The sequence below is a fragment of the Saccostrea cucullata genome, unplaced genomic scaffold, assembly GCF_032062105.1.
Source record: "Saccostrea cucullata isolate Sc308-1 unplaced genomic scaffold, CSIRO_AGI_Scuc_v1 ctg757, whole genome shotgun sequence".
Lineage (NCBI taxonomy): Eukaryota > Metazoa > Mollusca > Bivalvia > Ostreida > Ostreidae > Saccostrea > Saccostrea cuccullata.
The window spans coordinates 132,580-150,117 of NW_026920410.1; the positions used below are offsets into that span (position 1 = coordinate 132,580).

General features: G+C 34.2%; 1 protein-coding gene across 1 annotated transcript; it reads right to left on the reverse strand.

The window, feature by feature from the left end:
* Window positions 1-10,143: 10,143 nt before the first annotated feature.
* LOC134248686 (uncharacterized) lies at window positions 10,144-16,884 on the reverse strand. Its single transcript, XM_062731092.1, has 6 exons — window positions 16,737-16,884; window positions 14,953-15,101; window positions 13,144-13,252; window positions 11,431-11,688; window positions 11,138-11,212; window positions 10,144-10,955 (listed from the first exon to the last, which is right to left on the reverse strand). The coding sequence occupies exons 2-6, from the start codon at window positions 15,016-15,018 to the stop codon at window positions 10,753-10,755; spliced, it is 711 nt and encodes a 236-aa protein (XP_062587076.1). The 5' UTR covers window positions 15,019-15,101; window positions 16,737-16,884; the 3' UTR covers window positions 10,144-10,752.
* Between the last annotated feature and the right edge of the window lie 654 nt (window positions 16,885-17,538).

Genomic DNA, 17,538 nt, shown 5'->3' on the forward strand with positions numbered 1-17,538 from the left:
CATGTTTTTCCATATGAATTAACTCCTAATAACTTGGGGAAAAATAAGCCGCTTAATATCACAAAATTGTTTTTTAAAGGTAAGAATCCTAGAGCAAAAAACAAAAGTTATTCATTTTTTCCAAATTACGAGTATATATGAAATATGACTTTATTCAAACAGTACTCAAAGTCAAAGTCCATTTATACAATAAGAATCAGGAGCAGAGCAAGGACGAGTCTTTACAAATAGCAGAGGAGGGATCAGGTGCCATCGAGAAATAAGCATCCACTGAAGACCGGACAATGTATAGAATCACTGTTTAATTTGTTGTGTATGCTTGATATATTAGCGACAGAATGGAATTTGCAGTTTTTCCCAAGTCTCTTGTTTTATACCAATTTATAGGTCTTTGTTATATCTCCGCTTGAAAAGTTGGAGGGTTCATATATAAAGTGGACTACTATATATATGTACCCTCCAACTTTAATTAAATATTCTTCTCGGCTTAAATATTTGAGGGTGGAAGAAAATTGAAAGTAATCGATTATTAATCGATTACATTGTCTTAAGTAATCGATTACAATCGATTACTGGACAAAACTAACTGTAATCAATTATTAATCGATTACACAAAATTCCTTTAAGTAATCGATTATTAATCGATTACATTTTCCAGTAATTGTACCCATGCCTGATAGTGGTCAGGATGTCCGTCCGTCTGTTACGCTTTGGGTTACCCATCTCTTATCTGCAACTCCTCTTATGCCACTGAATAAAATTTAATGAGACTTTCACATATTCTTTGTTACGTATAGTGCCAGAGTGCACCTCCTATTTTACTTTTTTATCTTACACATATTTTGGGTTTCCCGTAACAAAACATAGACGCTGTCATACATGGGTATCCATTTCTTATCCGTAACTCCTCCCATATAACTGAATAAAATTTTATGATACTTTTACAGATTCTTTATTACATAAGGCCATTATGTATGTCCTAATAACTACTTGATCTCCCAGAGCAAAACATTGGCGTTGCTATTATAATCATATGGGAGGTTGGGGGTATCATTTCATTTCGTAGTGCATACATGCAGTATCTTTAGTTTTATACTGAATTTGATTACGGAAGGTTCTGACTGCATGATCATGATCAATACATAGGGCTCAAGGCGTGTGTGACTTGTCAACAACGGATGCTTACTCCTCCAAGGCACCTGATCCCACCTCTGGAATTTCAACGAGTCTGTGTTTTATGCCCCTATTATAGATGTGTATTGTCTGACCCCTTTAAATATCAGAGGTGGGATAGGGTGTCATGAAAGAGTAAGTATCCCCTGACTCCAACAATCAGTAATTTGGAATTTGTCAAACCAATAACGAACACACAAGTTTATCGTAATTAAGAAATGCAAGTTTCCGTCAATGGTTCTCATTTTCTACATCCATGACATCCTTTTTTCTCATCCATCGTTTTGATTGGAGAAGTTGGAGAGTAGAATTCTATTTTCAAACAGGCTATTAAAATACCTACAATATTGTCTGTGAAAATACATTAATCGTACCATATATCTGTAGTTATATTTGACACGTGTAAATGTGTATCACATTTCTTTATTTCTCCTATAAATCTGATATTCTGAAGTAACTTTGCCACTTTTTGTAGATATTCATCAGGACGATATTGACTTTTTCTGAAACGATTCCAAGAAAATATGTTAAATTTCACACCTTTTGGGGACTTCTTACAATCGGCTTACAACGCAGATAAAAGCATTCTTGGGTAAAATGGGTTTCAAAATTATCCAAGAAAAAGACCAATTTGTCTTATAGAGGGGATGATTAAAGTACTAGTATCTTCAAGAAACTCTGGGTCAAATATATACTCTAGTAATACATGTGCACATAAATTGAAGCTCCTACATTGTGTCCCAGAGCAAAACTGGCCTATTATAATCCGGGGTAATTTTATTTCATTTCGTTAGATTAAATTACTGTAGATCACTAAATTTTCGCGACACATTTTTTTAGCGAGATTGTCATTGACTCTTTGTAAGCGAGACATAATTTTCACGAATAGTTGTTATTACTCTATATAATCGTAAGGAATACTTTTATACGCGAGAAATAAATTTTCGCGAACACATTGTCTCGCGTAATTACGCGAAAATAAAGTTTTCGCGAATAAAAAGTGATTTACAGTAGTTTAACTCAGAGGAGATCAGAGTGTTGTACAAAGGGGTGAAATCTTTTAAATCATCAAGAACAACGGGTCCATGATCAGTCATTTAAATTATCAAGCTCCGAGAAATGCAGATTCAAATTTGTTCAAATTTTGATCCATTGCATCGAATGAAACCACCGGAAAATATTCTGAAGGAAGCAGATCTAGATATCTAAATAATGATATCAATATGCAATTATCCTGAAGTAGTGCATATGAAAGTCTGTTCACAATAACAAGACAATAAATCTGTACTTGAAAATATAGAAGAAGAAAACCTGTCAAAGTCTTATGTAGACCCTCATGGCCATAATAATTTAAATTTAAATGAAATGAACCTAATTACCTGGGGAAGGATGGGAACTCAATAGGGGATCAATATTTCATATGGGATTTAACGGACAAAAAAATGTAAGGGATGAATTTTATAGCTACCTAAGCTTTTTCTATACAACCAGGGTTGAGACGGTTTACGCTTTCTAAACAGCGAAGCGGTTTATAAAAAAGCGTAAAAAGCTCAAACCCAGGTTATACCAGTTTAACTGGGGTTGCTATTAAATTCATTCCAAACGATTTAATTTTCCAGTTAGATGTATTATAAATTTATAATTAATTGAAACATATGGAGATAACAAATAGTATTTAAGATCAAAAGTCCATTAAACAATACAAAATAAAAGCATAGCAAACAGGGACCTCCAAAACTTTGGAGGTGGGATCAGGTGCCATGGAGGAGTAAGCATCCCCTGCAGACCGGTCACACCCGCCGTGTGCTCATTGTCATGATCGGGAAATAAAAGAAAAATCCGTCGTCAATTCAGTGTATAAATAATGGACTAACAATGAGTATGGAAAGCGTCAGTCAGCATTTGACTCAATGATAAATTGTATTTGCTGACAAGGTCATTGTATCGACCATAGAATTTACGAAATGATGAATTTAAACGAGACAGCTGAAATTCTTATTTAATCAACTTGTTTGTCAATAAATTACCTCGTTTTAGAAATTGTTCATACGTAGAGCATGCTCTTGCGTATCGAATCAACGGAGATATATAAACTCCGTATGCAGGTGATGAAGGTATATACGAGGGGTTATCAAAAAGTTCGTGGACTGAGGCTATAAAATTAGTACTATGTAGTCTGTGCTTTCAAAATTTATATGGAACATAAAACAACAAAAAAAATAAAGAAATGTTGAAAATTTTAGCCTGATACGTTCATTATTTTCCAAATTATTATAAAATGAAAAGGACAATATATGATCACCCGGCGCTGTCGTCGTTTATTTTCATGACGTCCGATAACGTCATTGTTTTTTCATTTTCCTTTTCTTCTACCTCATACACTCTCTTGATGAGAAACCCTGGAGCTAAGAAAGGACTTAAACCCACCTTGTTTATATGACTTTACAATGTCATGAACAGTGGCCTTCAATGAATATAATATTCCAAATGGATTAATACACTGGGAGAGATCCGCGCTTGATTGTGCCGGCATATTTTGCTTTTGGGAGTTCAATATCTACAACGCATGATCAACGTCATTTTTTGACGTGATTTATTTTTCACACTTGGACTGCACATCGACATTAACTGTGTATCCCTTTTCTCTCTGAATCTATTTTGACATTAAAAGACAAGTACTCTGGATGCATTTTATTTCTCTGTAGCCAGTTTCAACATATTTTAGGTCTATACCAGTTTTTTTAGGGGCAAAACTTTATAGATTATTGGAAACGGAAACCCCTCCCCCCTTTTGACGTCATTTTCAAGGCCTCATTTGTTTGGCCATTCCGTGTAAAATTTGTGATAAAATTTCATAAAACTTCCAGAGTGAAGTGAAAATTTCGTATTTTATGTAACAATTGTGTCCAGACACATACCTGTTTTAACGGGATTTTTGGATGTCAAATGACCATATCAAAAGAGTTTTTTTCAGTAACACGTACATAGGTCGCAAAAACGTCGTGTTCGAGGTTGCGCCGCCTGGACATACCATTGCTTACAAAAATATCACTAATTTATTAAAAAATAAAATTTATGATTTATGGTTTATTCTTTAGATAGAAAAGATGATGCTTACTAGATATTTTAAAATTCATTGATGTGCTTAAAGCGGTTTTAATTTTATGACGCTAGTCCACGAACGTTTTGATAACCCCTCGTATACTGCATAAGTAAGGGAAGTTGACGATATAAAAGTTAAAGTCATCACGTTTATCATAGAGCTTGCTTGTTAGATTACCATTAACGTCTTTTTTCAAATAAAATATCCAAGTATGAAACAGAAGTTTCGGACTCTGTGGTATCTTTTATCTCAAGCTCTCCGGGATATATCGTATCGACATAAGAATCGAAATTACGATTGTTAATTGACAATACTTCGTCGATATATCTTAATGTCGAGTTGAAGGCCACAGCAAGTGTTTTCTTCTTTTCACGCATAAAGTTTTGCACAAATTCTGCTTCATATGAATACAAAAAAAGGTCTGCTGATAACGGGGCGCAATTGGTACCCATGGGAATTCCAACAGATTGTTGGAAGACCTGGTCTCAAAAAACGACATAGATATTGTCAATTACAAACTCAAGCATTTTTTTGGTGTCAACTTCAGAGTTCCACTTTTATTGAATTATCAGCTGTCAATGATATCAAAAAGCCTGGATTTTAATTTATCGTGGGGAAGTGATTATGTCAAATTATCTTTCAAAAATGCCTTTAAATTGAGCAAATTTTAAATGTAATGCCAAGCAGAATGATACTTTTTGAAGTAAGTCATTGTAACGTAGGCAACACAGGTTATACGATATAGCCTAATTTTTTTATCCAATCAATAATGACGAGTTACAACCAAAATTAAATTATAAAGGAATAGCAAGAACACTCGAAAACGTATATACCTTATTTCAAAAATACGTTTAGGAAAACAATAGCGTACTCATTAACAATTCTTTTTTACATTCCTTTACATTAACTCTAAAAGTTTAAAAAGACCGCTACTGGTGGTTTTCTAAATAAAGATTCAAATTTGGTTTCAATGGCAAATATATAATAGTTATTGTTCAGTTGAATACCAAACAAAAAAGTAGCGACATTAAAAAGATTCTGCTACGTCGCTGGGAATTTCTAAATTTTAGGGCAGTCAATGTCATTTTGTGTCTAAATTCGATTACTTGCTCTTTACCCAGAAAGTTTAATACATAAAAATCACCTCATCAATTAAGGATGTCATTTTTATAGATGGTTAAAAGCGCAGTATTAATCCTATATAGAAACTGTTCCTACATCAGCATCAGCAGGACTCGTTTATATAAATGAAAGTAGATGATAGATGCACAATAATGATCTGTCAAATTATCCCCAGAGACCCGGCAGTTTCTATGGAGAAATAGTGCTCCGTGGTACAGTCCTCCAATGGTTATCTGTCTTTTTTATTTTGCCACCTACTGTCACGCGGGAACTTGTGTAGACAGACCTGTAGGAAATTACATTATAAAACTGAAGTCCACACTTTTATTATGCTTCTTGTGTAGGAAGCCTACTTAAGGTAATTGCAGTGAGGAGGGGGAGAGTTATATTTTTGGAAGGCATTTTAGACTTAATTACAGTGCTGCTAATTCACTTACAAAGATATAGGGTCTACATAGGTCAATATCATATTTCGGGCAAAAAAATTGGAGCGAAAACTGATAATGAGGAGAAATATGCAAAAAAAGTTTCTATCTTGACAAGACAAAGTGATTCCTGTCCCATAAAGACAAAATAATTCCACTTTGCAATAAAGCACAATATCTTTCAAATCTGTTTTTAGATTCTATAAATCATCGTATTTACCAGAGCAGGTACTTGCCTGCGTCATGATAATCAACCCTGACTGTATCATGACCATCATGATTCTGCCTTGACTATGATTGCCAATTCTGACTGCGCCACAATTTTCAATCCTGACTGGCCCATGATATCAATTATGACTGTGTCATTGTTATCCACTTTGTCTTCGGCATCTTGAAACTACCATTGCAATCTAGTAATCAGTCCTGACTAGAATATGACTGAAAAATCCAAGCTGTCCCATGATTACCAATCTTGAATCATTATCCACACTAATAATTTAATAATGTGGCCATGACAGAGCCTAGATTTTTTTGTAAAAGTTCCAATGAAATAATATGAAGATAACGAAGAATATTCAAGCTCAAGAGTTCATTCAACGATACAAAATAGGAACAGAGCAAACGCGGACCTCCAAAACATCAGAGGTGGGATCAGGTGCCATGGAGGAGTGAGCATCTCTGCTGACCGGCCACACACGCCGTATATTTTTTGTCATAATCGGGAAAAATAGAAAGATCTGTAGACAATTAAGAGTGTATATAATCGCCTAACTATGGGTCTGAAAAAACATTTGTCAGCATTTGACTTAATGATAGGTTGTTATTGCTGACAGGATCATTGTATCGACCATAAAATTTGTAAAATGACTTCAGTTGAAATTGTTGATATCCGTGTATCATCAACTTTTTTTTAATAGCTTGTCTCGTTTAAGAAATTTTGCATGTGTTCTCGTGTATGAAATCGTCTGAGAGACTTAATTTCCACACTGGAAATTATAAGGGTATGTTTCTTTTAAGTAAAGGAAGTTAACGATTGAAAACTCATCATGTCATCATAAAGCTTTTTCTTAGATTACCATTAACGTATTTTCTATTAAAATATCCAAATATGTAACATACATGTCTGTTTCTGAGGTAAGTTTTATTTCAAGCTGACTTGGATATCGAGTCGCCTTATCAATGAAAGTAACTATTGTTGATATGTAATATGTCATCGATATATCGAAATGTTAAGTTGAGGACAACATCTATGGCACGCCAAATTCACAAAAATGAGATAAACCTAGTTTCACAATTGATAAACTAGGTTTATCGACTGTAAACTATAGTTTACAAACCGTAAACTATAGTTAACGATTCGTTAAGTATAGTTTTCATCTGTAAAACTATATTTAACGGTTGTTAACTATAGTTTACGAATGATAATCTAAGTTTTTCTGTCTGTAATAAGCGTTAACAATAGATTTTGTTGATAAACATAGATTCACGTTTGTAAACTATAGTTTACAATCGTAAACTATAGTTAAGAGTTGTTAATCATAGTTTCACAAATCGTGAAACTATATTTATCAGATCGTTAACTATAGTTAACGGTTTGTAAACTATAGTTTACAAATCGTGAAACTGTATTTATCAGATAATCTATGTTTTTCGCAATCGCAAATGATTGTTTTCAGTGTTAAGTATAGTTTACGGTTGTGAAACATAGATTATCGCGTTAACTATGGTTTACAGATGTGAAATATAGATTAACGTTGTTAACTATAGTTTACAGTCCGTAAACTATAGTTTACAACCGATAAACCTAGTTTATCGACTATGAAACTATGTTTATCTCATTTTTGTGAATTTGGCGTGCCATAAACATCAAGTGCTTTTCTCTTCTCGTGTATAAGTAAGGTTTTGTGTAATGTATGCAAATACATCAATAAGTTTGCTAATATGCAGGTGCAATTGGTACCCATGGGAATTCACGCGTCTTTCAATATCAACTTCAGAGTACTTTTATGAACGATCAATTAAAAAAAATAATTTTGGAAATGATCAATGACAAAGTAAGTAAATTCCGAGTTCCATTTTTATTGAAAAGGCAGCTGTTTATGATGTCAAAAAGCCTATACTTTGATTTATAGCGGGGAGTTGTTGTAAAGGGTGTTAAAAAGTAAGTTTTATAAAGTGTGTTTACATGTACATTTTGATGTTAATGAATTTGGTAAAATTATGTGATTTCATGTTTTCTTACAGTTCCTTGGATTTTTTAAAGTACATGTATCCACATCTGATTTACATCACTTCTCTAGATCTTATATGGTGTAGCTCATTACTACTAAAATCTTTCCTTCAGTGCTGTACATATTTTAATTAGGAGTAAAGAAAGGGGCTTTGTAGAAAGGGACCCGCTGTGTATCGATTTTTATGGAGTTTTGGAATCCAGTAAGGTTATGGTAATTCAGATTTGACGGAATGCATAAATATTTTAACTAACATGTGGTCTTGAAGACTTAACTTCTTGGAAATAAAATTATGGCTATAAGTTGGATTACCACTTGCAAAATTAATTTTTAAATTCTCAAAAATACAATTCAAATAATGAGGATTACAAAGACAAGGTTGTCCCTTGCTTTGTAAGCAGGATCAGTTCACACTGATCAAGTACCCATCTAATTATTATTTTCTTTTATGTATTGTCAGCGAATGAAGGATAGATAGTTTCAAATTCCCCCTCATTGTCTTACGTGAGGTTTCAACATCCATGACATATTTATTTCATTATGACAAAGTGTCAAGGTCTTCTTTTATATATTCGGTTCGTCCCTTGGCGTAATCTTCTACAGAATTCATAATATATTACGCAAGTTGAAAGATTGGGGTTCCCAAACTTTTCCATCTAACATTAAGTGATTAATGGTCCTTATTTTACCTATATTTACGTTACCAGTAATGACGTGTCCAGCAGGACTACAATTGTAAGGTGAAAACGTTGGAGAATTATGTTTAGATGCTCGATATCTAGATTCTGATCAGTTTTTTATGACTAAAAATTTGAAATTTCCGAAATATATTAGCAAGAAATACATGGCGTGGACATCAACTTGGAATAAGGTGGAATACAATACTAGCCTTTTTGTAATTTAGCCTACTGGGTCATGATTATCAATCCTGAAGGTCATAATTGTCAATCTTGACTGGATCATAATTTTGTAACTTGAAAAGGCCATGATTACCCTGACATGAAAGAGATGGCATCAAAGGGTGGTCATGATTAAGAAAGAAATTAAACATATACAGAACATGAAGGGGTCTTTCTTAATCGCTCTCCAAATTAGAAAGTTGGGCCTACGTGAGAGGATGCAGATTTTAATAACCCCTGCTTGAAAAGTGGGAGGGTATACCGGTATAGTGATTGGGATGTCCGTCCGTCTGTCTGTATGTTCGTCTATTTAGCTATGGGGTACACATCTCTTATCCCTAACTCCTATTATACCACCAACTGAAATTTAATGAAACTTTCACAGTATCCTTGTTATGTATTGCCATTGTGCACCTCCTTCTCTACTTTTTTGATTGGACTCATATTTTGGGTTTCCCATAATAATATTGAAGGGTGCCCATCTCTTTTCCGAAAATCCTCCACTGAATAAAATTTAATGATACTTTTACAGATTGTCATTGTGCATCTCCTACTTTTCTCTTTGATCTGACACTTTTTCAGGTCTCCCAGAGAAAAACATTGACTTTGCCATTATAATCATATGGGAAGAGAGGGCACATGCACCTGACGTGACTTATTTTTCTTTGAAGATAAAAATTTACCCCCTTCCTAATTGTTAGGTAGGGGGTATATTTTTTTATTAAAAGAAAAATAAGTCACGTCAGGTGCCTGAGTCCTATAAAATGGAATAAAATTTAATGATACTTTCACAGATTCTTTATTACATTGTGCCATTGTGCACCTCCTATTTTACTTTTTGATCTGTCACTTACTTTAGGTGTCCCAGAGCAGATAAGTAATATATGTAAGTAAAACTGATTATGAATATTTACAATTTTAAAAAATTGTCAAGAACTTTGTATTACAAGTATTGACTTGGATGTAAGCAGGATCTACAGGAATGAGAACTATGGATAGAAAATGCTTTAAGATTAGTGCATTTGCTTTGTGTCGTTGATGATAACCTTAATACTAGTATCCTTGAGGGCACTTTATACATATATCTTGTGATGACCCTGCGTTTTCCTTTAAAATCATGTCTTTGCATAAAACCACAAAATGTTGAACTTAAAAAGTTTGTTTTATGTTTAAAATCAAAGTATGAATGAATTTACCTTCCACGTGACTTGCATAACAGTTTAAGACATAATTAGAATATACATAACTGAAATATATCTAAAATGAAAACACTTTTGTTAAAAATATAATGTAATAGTGTATCAAATGTAACAAAATCAAAGAACATGTCTTTAAAAAGACCCATAATAATGTTCAGGTTTACATACACACAAGCCATGAGTGTCAGTATGATAATTAAACTAATGATATTTAACATGTATAATAGACACATCATAGCAATTTGTGATTCAGAATAGAACATAATTTAAAGTGAGGACATTAAACTGTAAAACATCATATAAGATGTGAAAAAATGCAAATGTAATGCTAATTTTTAATTTTAAGATCCATATCTACATGTATTTCTTTTTTGGCTTAAATACAAATCACTTTGTACATTTGGTCTTGTTTCCTTTACTTCCAAGTTTCAGCATGTAAAGCGAATTTTATCCAGCAGGGCATTACTTCTACAAAACTGGCTGATCATGAGTTGAGAAAATCAAGCTGAACATTCAGATAGAAAAAGATTCCTGATTTTATCACATATAGGCTTCAAATCACCATAAAATAAGGCACAAGTGAGATTGTTAAACCCACTGTTAAGGTTCAAAGTTCACTTGTATGTCCTTAGGGTCGTTGACCTTTGACAGAGCTGTTGTCAGGACTCCCACTGTGGCCTTCTTGCCATTCTGTTGTTTCCATTTTGTAAACATGTGATGTGCCACGCCCCTTATCCCCTCCTCCCGGAAATACTGGATATAGATCTGTTCTAGGTCAGTGTCACTCACATTCAGGGTTCGACCTGCGAATAACAATACAGACTTAATCAACAAGCTTTAATACAGACTCAAATTTCTTATGTTGATATAAACTTCATTTACTCTTCATTTTACAGGTCTATGTATTAATGAGACAAACAAAGTGCCATTTACATTATATGAGTAACATCTCACTAGATTTCTGCAGACAACTTATTTATCTTACCTACTCTGCGCCATGATTTACCAATCATTGTGGTAGCTCTTCTAATGTCCAAGTCATTGGCGAGTCTTGTGGAACCTAGGAATATACATCAAAGATCATACAGGTCATTTCAAATCGTCAAAAATATGGCATCTGGAGAAAAAAAATCCCTGTTTTGATATAACCAAATAACAGCTGTAATTGGGTGGGCACATATGACCTCTCTCCATTTTCAAATCTTGTGAAAACAATGAAAATGTATTTAACCTGCCTTAATCACTTTATTTGTCTGTGATATATAATGAAATAATTACTGAGTATCTGCTGACAGATGTCAGTGATTGGTTTAGCTGCCTCTCGCGGTGGATCCTCCTCCTCCGAGTCTGACGAATCAGAACTCGAGTCATTCCTTCGTCTCCCTCGAGAACGTCCCGATGTCTGGTTTACCACCATCACATTGTTGCTTCCAACTTGGACATTTTTAGAATTGTGTATATGTATGGAAGTCTTTTTTCCAATATAACCTTTTTCAATTTTGATTGAGCCATCTTTGTTTATCTTTGTCCTTGCACCTAATCAAAAGAATTCAATGTTACATGAAATATAAAGTAAAATACAACCCCCCTTTTTGGTGGGGGAGGGGGGAATACAAAAAATAAAGACATCGTATTTGTTATAAACGGTGATTCAGGTATTCAATATAGATACAACTGTTCATTATGGAAATATGGAAAATTTCACCATCACTGTAAAATCTTTTATCACTTGAATTTAGAGGAGCATGTCTACATACTGTGAACATCAAAAGAAAAAAACAGACATTTTACCTTCATTATGTTAACATATTATGATGAACAATATGTAGGACTCCAAAGTGCGATGGGACTCCAAAGTCCGATGGTCACGCCAAAGTCCGATGGTCTGTGCCAAACCCCGATGGTTTGACACGCCTAAGTCTGACGGCGCAGAAAACAATTAACGTCTATGACGTCATAGTACTACTGCATAAGAATTCGATGCCACGCCATGCCAATAAATAAATACAAAATATCATAAATACAAAGACTAACCCTCGTCTTTTGGATGTAGGTGCGAAACTAAGACTTACCAGTCGAACAATGAGTATCAACTCTAACCTAACTATCATAGGTGGGTGCAGGACTAATCTAAATCAGCCCAATAGTGTGCGAGGACTAACCCTAAAATCTCTCGGGTGGGCTCGAAGAACCTCACTGTTCAAGGACTAACCCTTATCACTCCAATGGTGTATGAGGGCTAACCCTAATACCTCTGGTGGGTGAAAACAAAAAGCATCTGGTGGGTGAAAACAAAAAGCAATATCTCAAATATGTGAGACAAATACTGAATCAATGGATTTTGAATGCAGAATAACGTCATGACGTTGAACTATTGTGACGTCATAACATTAATTGTTCCTCTGCACCATCGGACTTTGGCGTGTCAGACCATCGCACTTTAGCGTTGCGCGTCTCACAGGAAATGAGCCATCGGACTTTGGTGTGACCATCGAACTTTGGCGTCCGTAAAGACAACGAGCCATCGGGGTTTGGAGCAGACCATCGGACTTTGGCGAGACCATCGGACTTTGGTGTCACCATCAGACTTTGGAGTCTTACATAGACAGGCATATAGCTATGTACACATAAGATTCCATATTATGAATATGGAGGGGTATTTACTAGTAAGATTTTTCATTGTGTACTTTATACTTATGCAAACATATATTAAACGTTTCCACATTAACAATTAACTTTATCATGTTGATAACTTGTGAGAAATGTTTTCAATCTTTGTTATGACTGTCCTTTGTCACTGAACTCAATGAGATGTATTTATATCACTGTAACATTATACAGTTGTTGACAGGAGTCTCGGGAAACAGTCGATCTGTTGGACCAGAGTGCAAACTGTTGCCCAAGGCCTACAGTGGAGTGTAATAATTGTAACTACGGTGGAATGTAATAATTGTAACTACAGTGGAGTGTAATAATTGTAACTATACATACCCTCTGCCTCCTCGGCCTCTGAAGTAAACTCCATGCCAGGACTGGCCCCGAATCCCCTGTCATTCATTCCCCCCGTCACCACCTTTACATGTTTCATAGCCTTCTCCACCTGGTACAAAAGGAAGGGAAACTGTTATTTACATACAGGTATCCAACCACAAAATAACGTTCTTTAAACACATTATGATTACAAAATAAAAGTACATATACCTGTCTTTATACACATATATAAACACATGATGAATACATTAAATAGTAAATACTGTAAAACGAGAATATTTGGCGCACTACTAATTTTAACGCCTTTGGCGCAAGAGCCCTTGAGCGCTAAAATTTCTTGTGCGCTAAAGGATTTCTAAATATTATTTTTTGTGTGTGTTCGACATTTTTTTAACATAAGTACATGTAAACCGGAACGCGCGATTACGTAATGTCGAAGGGTCATTGGATTTTATACACACACTAGCACTGTACATGTTCGGAAGACAGAGAGATCTGCCAAATTATAATTCAATCAAACTATTGTTACCCAGGTAGTTGTTACCCGATTATTATCATTAGCACCTTCAAAGTTTGGCTTCTCGGAGTGTCAATCATTTATCGCCTCCAGGTAAACAATGCAATCAAGCATGCCGATTGAGCTTACTGACAATACCTGATAAGGATTACCGTTTTATCTATAAGTAATTTTCTGTTGATGCATGCATTGTTTTAATATGATTTAAACAAGTAAATACTTTATTTCTTTTAATTGAAAATAGAAATAAAATGAATTTTAACATTGTACATGCAATTCCATGTGATGGCAACACGTACCGCGGTGAAGTTAACGAATGTTTACTGATATACGGGAGTACTAATATGTTTCCGTCCTTGACTTACCAAAAAGTCAAATACGGGTGTGGATAAAAAAATATCACATCTATATATTTTACTGACAAGTGCAAGCGCTAAAATTTATTTGCACCAATGCATTCCCACTTGCGTTTGCGCTAAAATACGTATGCGCCAAATTTACTCGTTTTACAGTATATACCTGTATACAATAAAACCTGTTTTAAGCAATTCAATGGGACCTATGAAAATTACTTTGCTATATTCACAATTTGTTATATCCGTATAAGGAACTGGTTAAATTTATATAGCTGGAGATTCAAGATATTTAAGGAAATCAATGACTCTAATTCTTGGCCAAATTATTTGACAAAACCTGCTTCGCGGATTATTAAGCGTAAACTGACCCAAACTAAGTTATACTCGAATAATTTAGCAAGAATTAGAGTCATTCCTTATAATTTGATTATAAAATAATTAAACAACTGTGGGTGTAAAATTGCGTTGCTTCTTATGAATTCAAATTTGCCGCTCAATAATACATCCCTAGTAACGAAAGTGATATGAAACAAGGGGAGGTAATAACTGATACACAGATCTAGCAGCCATGGTGTTTGTTTACACGAGGTAAGATCGAGCTACTGTTTTAAGTTAAGGGTACATGTAATAAATCTGGAATTTCCCATGAATCCCAAGGACTGGAAATGAGGGGATTGCATGGATACAGATGATTCAGCTGGTTGTCAAGGGGGTGTGTCCCCATACCAAACCAGGTTATTAAGAAATAATTTGCGTTCCTTTTTGGAAATCAACCAATAAGAGACTAGAATACAAACAAAATTGAATTATTTCGCTATATCCATGAATTCGCAATATCCCTGTTCGTACAAAATGAGTTTTACTGTATGTCTTTACACGTATATAAACACATGATGAATACATTCTCAATACATTAAATACATGTAGTACACTAACCTGTCTCATGGCTTCCGCCACAGTTCTCTCAGCATCTACTGGCCTGTGCTTGTTTCTTTTGGACATACTCCAATATATTTCTCAGTATAACATTTCCATCCACTATATGCCTTACAAGACAAAGCCAATCACAGTTATTTAACAGCTTCCTGTTTTAAAAAAGAGTTATCACACTGAGAATAGAAATATGTATTTCCTTACAACAATATTCAGATATCATCTCATTCTCTTCAAAGCATAGATAAATATAAAATTTTAAGAGTAAATAAAATTTTTTTTTAAAAATTAAAAATATAGTGAATTTAACCATTTCATTTAATTATTAAACAAGTATTCATCATGTCTAAAAGAGGGTGGAAAATTCAAATGATATTTAATGGTCCCAGCTTTTCATTTGAATAAATTAATGAGTATATCATTTACTTGGAATGTGCCCAACTTTGGTGTCAGGCACATTACTGGAAGAAGAAGAATGTTTCATGACAAGTTTAGTTAAATTTGGTCCGAAGTAGTTAAAACTTAAAAATATGTGCAGTTAACTTACAAAACATAACGTGACAGACAGCTAGACAGACAGATGGATGATGGACACGTTTTGATCAATAAAGCTCACCTGAACTTCTTGGTGTATGTGCTCTTAAAAGTAACAAGAATGGATATGGGTTACCCCATATCCAAAGATATTCGACTTTTAGATTTAATATGTTTAACAGTGTTTAATGACGTTTATAAAAATAAAACTGCACTGTCTAGTTATAGAACTTGTGTAAATTTCGTGAGTCAGTAGCATTACGGTCACTCAGTCTCCTAACCGTGCTAACAAACAGTACACATACCTATGTCCGCAAGACCAGTTAGCCTTGGTCTATACACACGTGCGATGGAGTTGTCAAACGGACTCCCGCTCACAGAGAAGTTACGATGGCAGACAGAACTTTTTTTCATAATTAGATCACATGAATACAAATTCTGATTCATAAAAATTAAACGATTGTCAGTTTAGAAATCCCCCGGCCAGTTCGGGTTTTGTTACACATTTCATACGTACTCTCCCTATGTGTAGTTTGTCTACACACGTGCAGGAATCAGCTCAGGGATTGAAAATTTCGTCATTTAACATTCTACACACAGAATGATTTTTTTTTTTCTTAAAGGAAACTTTATGATAATTAACGAACAATTAACATGATTTTACTACAGTTGTTGATATAGTATAATCAATTCATCAGTGAAAAATATCAACCGAAGAATGACCTAGATATTCTCTGTTATCAAACATGTTAGAAAAAAAAGCTGAGGAGGGAGCGAGCGTAGGAATATCAACATTTTTTATTTGCATTTAGGGGGGAAAGTTATCTTTGGAGGAAAAATTAACATTAATTTTGGTTTCTTTTACGTATGACATACACAACATTATTTTTATCATGAACAATTATATTGTATCTACTTATTAATGATGGAACTATTTTCGTCGGAACGATTTGTGTGAGTCGCCGCTGAATACAGTAATATATCTTGCATTAATAGTATGCACTGATCGAATATATTAAAAATAACACAAGAGTAAAACTGAAACCAGACACTCTGTTCATAAAAAATGATAGTGGGATTCATTACGGTGAACTACGGTTAATTTTTCAATGCAGCCATAGTATGGAAGAAGTTCAGGCTTAATTCTTATCATACTTTCACTTCTCAAGGTTCAGGAGAACGTCTCTGAACATGGTATTTTTATTAACACCCCCCCCCCCCCCCAAACCACACACAGGTTAACGACAGCTTACCAAACAATCTTTCTGAAGTTAATTTCTTGGGTAACCGCGTTAGAAACTTTCTGTTCCCGATATTCACATTATATATTTTCTCGATGTCTGGATACAGTGATGTTTCTACAGGAATTTCCAACTTCCAGTTCTTCTTTTTGATGTTAGGAAGAGCCTACCAATAAAATCCAAACGCGCAGACTTCTTAATTCCGGATATATATATGAATTATGGTTAGAACGGTACCTAGTGAAAATGGCACCTGGTGAAAACGGCACCTGGAATATGCAAAACGGCACTTGGTTAAAACGGCACTTAGTGAAAACGGCACTTGGTTAAAACGGCACTTAGAGAAAAAAGTATATAATAGTGTTATGATATATATTTCACATAAGTTCTTTTTAAGTCAAAATTTAATTTATTGACTTTAGAATATTTTGTGGCTTCAATTTTGCTTTATTTTCAATCTATTTTTAAAGGTAGTATTTTTAAGCTATAACACAACAATATGTGGGATTTAGAATAATTATATTTGTAGTGTAGTGTTGATAATATGAAAAAAGAAATGGTGTAAATGATTTAAAAAAAGAATATTTACAGTAAGAGTCACTTTATCTCACATTTCTATCTAATTCTGTAGAAATTATTTTAACAATATCAACATTGTATATCTTCATTATAAAAAAACAAATGTTTTGTTCTTGTATGTACATGTTTATTATATTATTAAATGTTGTATGGCTACTCATATTTTATGTACAGTTGCGAGAGGATTATCTTAGTTTTTCTAACTTGTGTACAATCCATTTGACATTTTGTCGAC

What these genes read in the sequence shown, in the direction of transcription:
- LOC134248686 (XM_062731092.1), bottom strand. Translation starts at nt 15,018, where the DNA reads ATGTCCAAAAGAAACAAGCACAGGCCAGTAGATGCTGAGAGAACTGTG. An exon ending in CATCTGTCAGCAGATACTCA is followed by an intron (nt 11,213 to 11,430) that starts GTAATTATTTCA and finishes GTATATTCCTAG; the next exon opens with GTTCCACAAGACTCGCCAAT. An exon ending in TAAATCATGGCGCAGAGTAG is followed by an intron (nt 10,956 to 11,137) that starts GTAAGATAAATA and finishes TGTTATTCGCAG; the next exon opens with GTCGAACCCTGAATGTGAGT.